The 2,073-nt window shown below is 37.9% G+C and overlaps 1 protein-coding gene across 1 annotated transcript; it reads right to left on the reverse strand.

The window, feature by feature from the left end:
• Positions 1-253: 253 nt before the first annotated feature.
• Positions 254-1,361, reverse strand: LOC21393970 (transcription repressor OFP1). The gene has a single exon (XM_010110186.2). The coding sequence runs from the start codon at positions 1,346-1,348 to the stop codon at positions 254-256; it is 1,095 nt and encodes a 364-aa protein (XP_010108488.1). The 5' UTR covers positions 1,349-1,361.
• Positions 1,362-2,073: the final 712 nt, after the last annotated feature.

A 2,073-nucleotide genomic window follows, 5' to 3' on the forward strand; every position in this document is an offset into this window, starting at 1 on the left:
TTTAAAAAGCGCCACTAAACTCTAGTTGATTCTTCATGATTCAGCCACCAAAAAAAAAAAAAATGATTCTTCTTCCCAGCCTAAAATTTGAGAGTCCGTTAATCAAGCATATGTGACTGCTTTATGTAGAAATATATTTGAACGTATAAAACCGAAATTAACTAACAAGTACTAAAAAAAAAAGACAAAAAAATACTAATTCAGATTATATGCATTTGATTAATATTATCTAACAAGTACACTATAGTTAATTTCAGACTGCAATATCAGCCATATCAAACCAGATTTGCTCAAAAGCCTTGACTATAACATCATGATACTCTTTGGAATTAAGCGAGAGATAACACGCCAAAAGCTCTTCCAAGTCCTTTGATGCTCTGATGTTATTCTCCACGATCATCTCCACCATTGAATCCCTGAAGTCTCTCTGCGGATCGACCGATGATTTGACCACCGCGAAGCTCTCCGATAGGTACTGTTTGTTCCTCGAAGAAACGCTCTTTCTCGCGTACGCCTGGATTTTCTTGCTCGCCAGTCTCGGAGAGTTCGTTCTCAGCCTTATGCCCGAAGAGCCACCACTAGAAGAAGATCTCCGAGCGGAATTAATAAGAAGGTTGTGCGTCATTTTGTGAGATTCCGAGCTTTTTGTTCTTGATTTTGACGATGATTTGTTCTTCATGGTTTTGAATACGGTATCGTCGAAGTTGATTGGCTTGGTTAGGATTGGAGGAAGGTCGATCATCTCCGAAACGACGTCGACAAACCTGTCGTCCGCCGCCGTCGTCTTGACTTTTTCGTCGTTTAAGTCGATGATGATGTCGGCGGTTGAAGAGCTGAGCCTGCAGTTGCAAGAGTTTGGCCATGAAGGAAGAGGGAAGTCCGATTCGGAGTCGAATTCGGAGGGAACGTTGAAAATGGAGTCTGGGAAATCAGTTTCGGAAGAAGAGCTCTCACTTGAGGAAAGAAACGACGTCGTCTGAGAGCTAACTATGGGCTTGAAAACCGGTGATTTTCTTCTCGATGTGGAGGTTCTTCTTAATTTGGTGGACTTTCTCGGGGGTATTTCGGGAAAACGGATTATGTCTGAGCGTGGTTTTGATGAGTGTTTGGGAGGTGGGAATTTGTAATCTGATCTGATGGGTGTCTCTGTTGTGAATTTCTGGGTTTTGTTGTTTGCGTGTTTTTGCTGAGAAATAGTCACTTGTGGTTTTGTGTTAGTGGGAATTGGGGTGAGTTTTTTCTTGGTGGTGTTTTTTTGATGCTTTGATCTGGTTTTGCTCATGTCTTTGAGCTTGTAAAACCAGGCGTTTGGTATCATATCTGAGAATTTGAACTTGTTGTTTCCCATCTCTGGTCTTTCTCTCCTCTTCTCTTTTTTTTTTGTGTGTGAGAGTGAGTTTGGTTTGTGTTTTTGTTATGGTTGTTGATGGCAGAGAGTTGAATATATTTGGAGTTGGAGAGTAAAGATAAATCATAAAACCAACTAGTGAAAGAAAGAGCAAATAAAATAGTATTTTTCTTTCTTTTTTGTTTTATAAAATTCCAAAGATAGAGATTGGATCACTCGCTGTTAGGCATGAAAACAAAAGGGAACAAACAATCGTCTAATAAATGACTTTTGCTCCATCATTGCCACCAGCAAAAACAGCACCAAGGAAACTTTTTTTTTTTTTTTTTTTTAATATCTGTTTATATTAATGTGTGTATGTATATATAAAAATGAATTTTGATTAAAGAAAAACAAAGGCCATGCAATGCAATTCTAATTCTTTCATGTGCCTTAAACAAGGAATATGTTGCTCTAGGGGTTAACAATTTCTTCACTAGATTTGGTTATTTGATTTGATTATATAAAGCAGCAATATTGAGCAAACACATAATGATGAATTTAGTAACAAAGAAGACCCATTTGTCAAGCAAGTGCTGTATTTTCTAATAATTCCACTTCCATGCTTGAGAAATGATGATTTTTGGTTGCCCTGCCTTTTTCTTTTCCAATTGCTTGATATCTAATAGGCCCCACATGCCTGGTACAGAAGAGAAGACACACTTTTTTTTTTAATTTTTTTTTTT

Source organism: Morus notabilis, unplaced genomic scaffold (genome assembly GCF_000414095.1).
Source record: "Morus notabilis unplaced genomic scaffold, ASM41409v2 Scaffold695, whole genome shotgun sequence".
Taxonomy (NCBI): domain Eukaryota; kingdom Viridiplantae; phylum Streptophyta; class Magnoliopsida; order Rosales; family Moraceae; genus Morus; species Morus notabilis.

Excerpts from the sequence above, each read along its gene's own strand:
- LOC21393970 (XM_010110186.2), bottom strand. The coding sequence starts at position 1,348 with ATGGGAAACAACAAGTTCAAATTCTCAGATATGATACCAAACGCCTGG.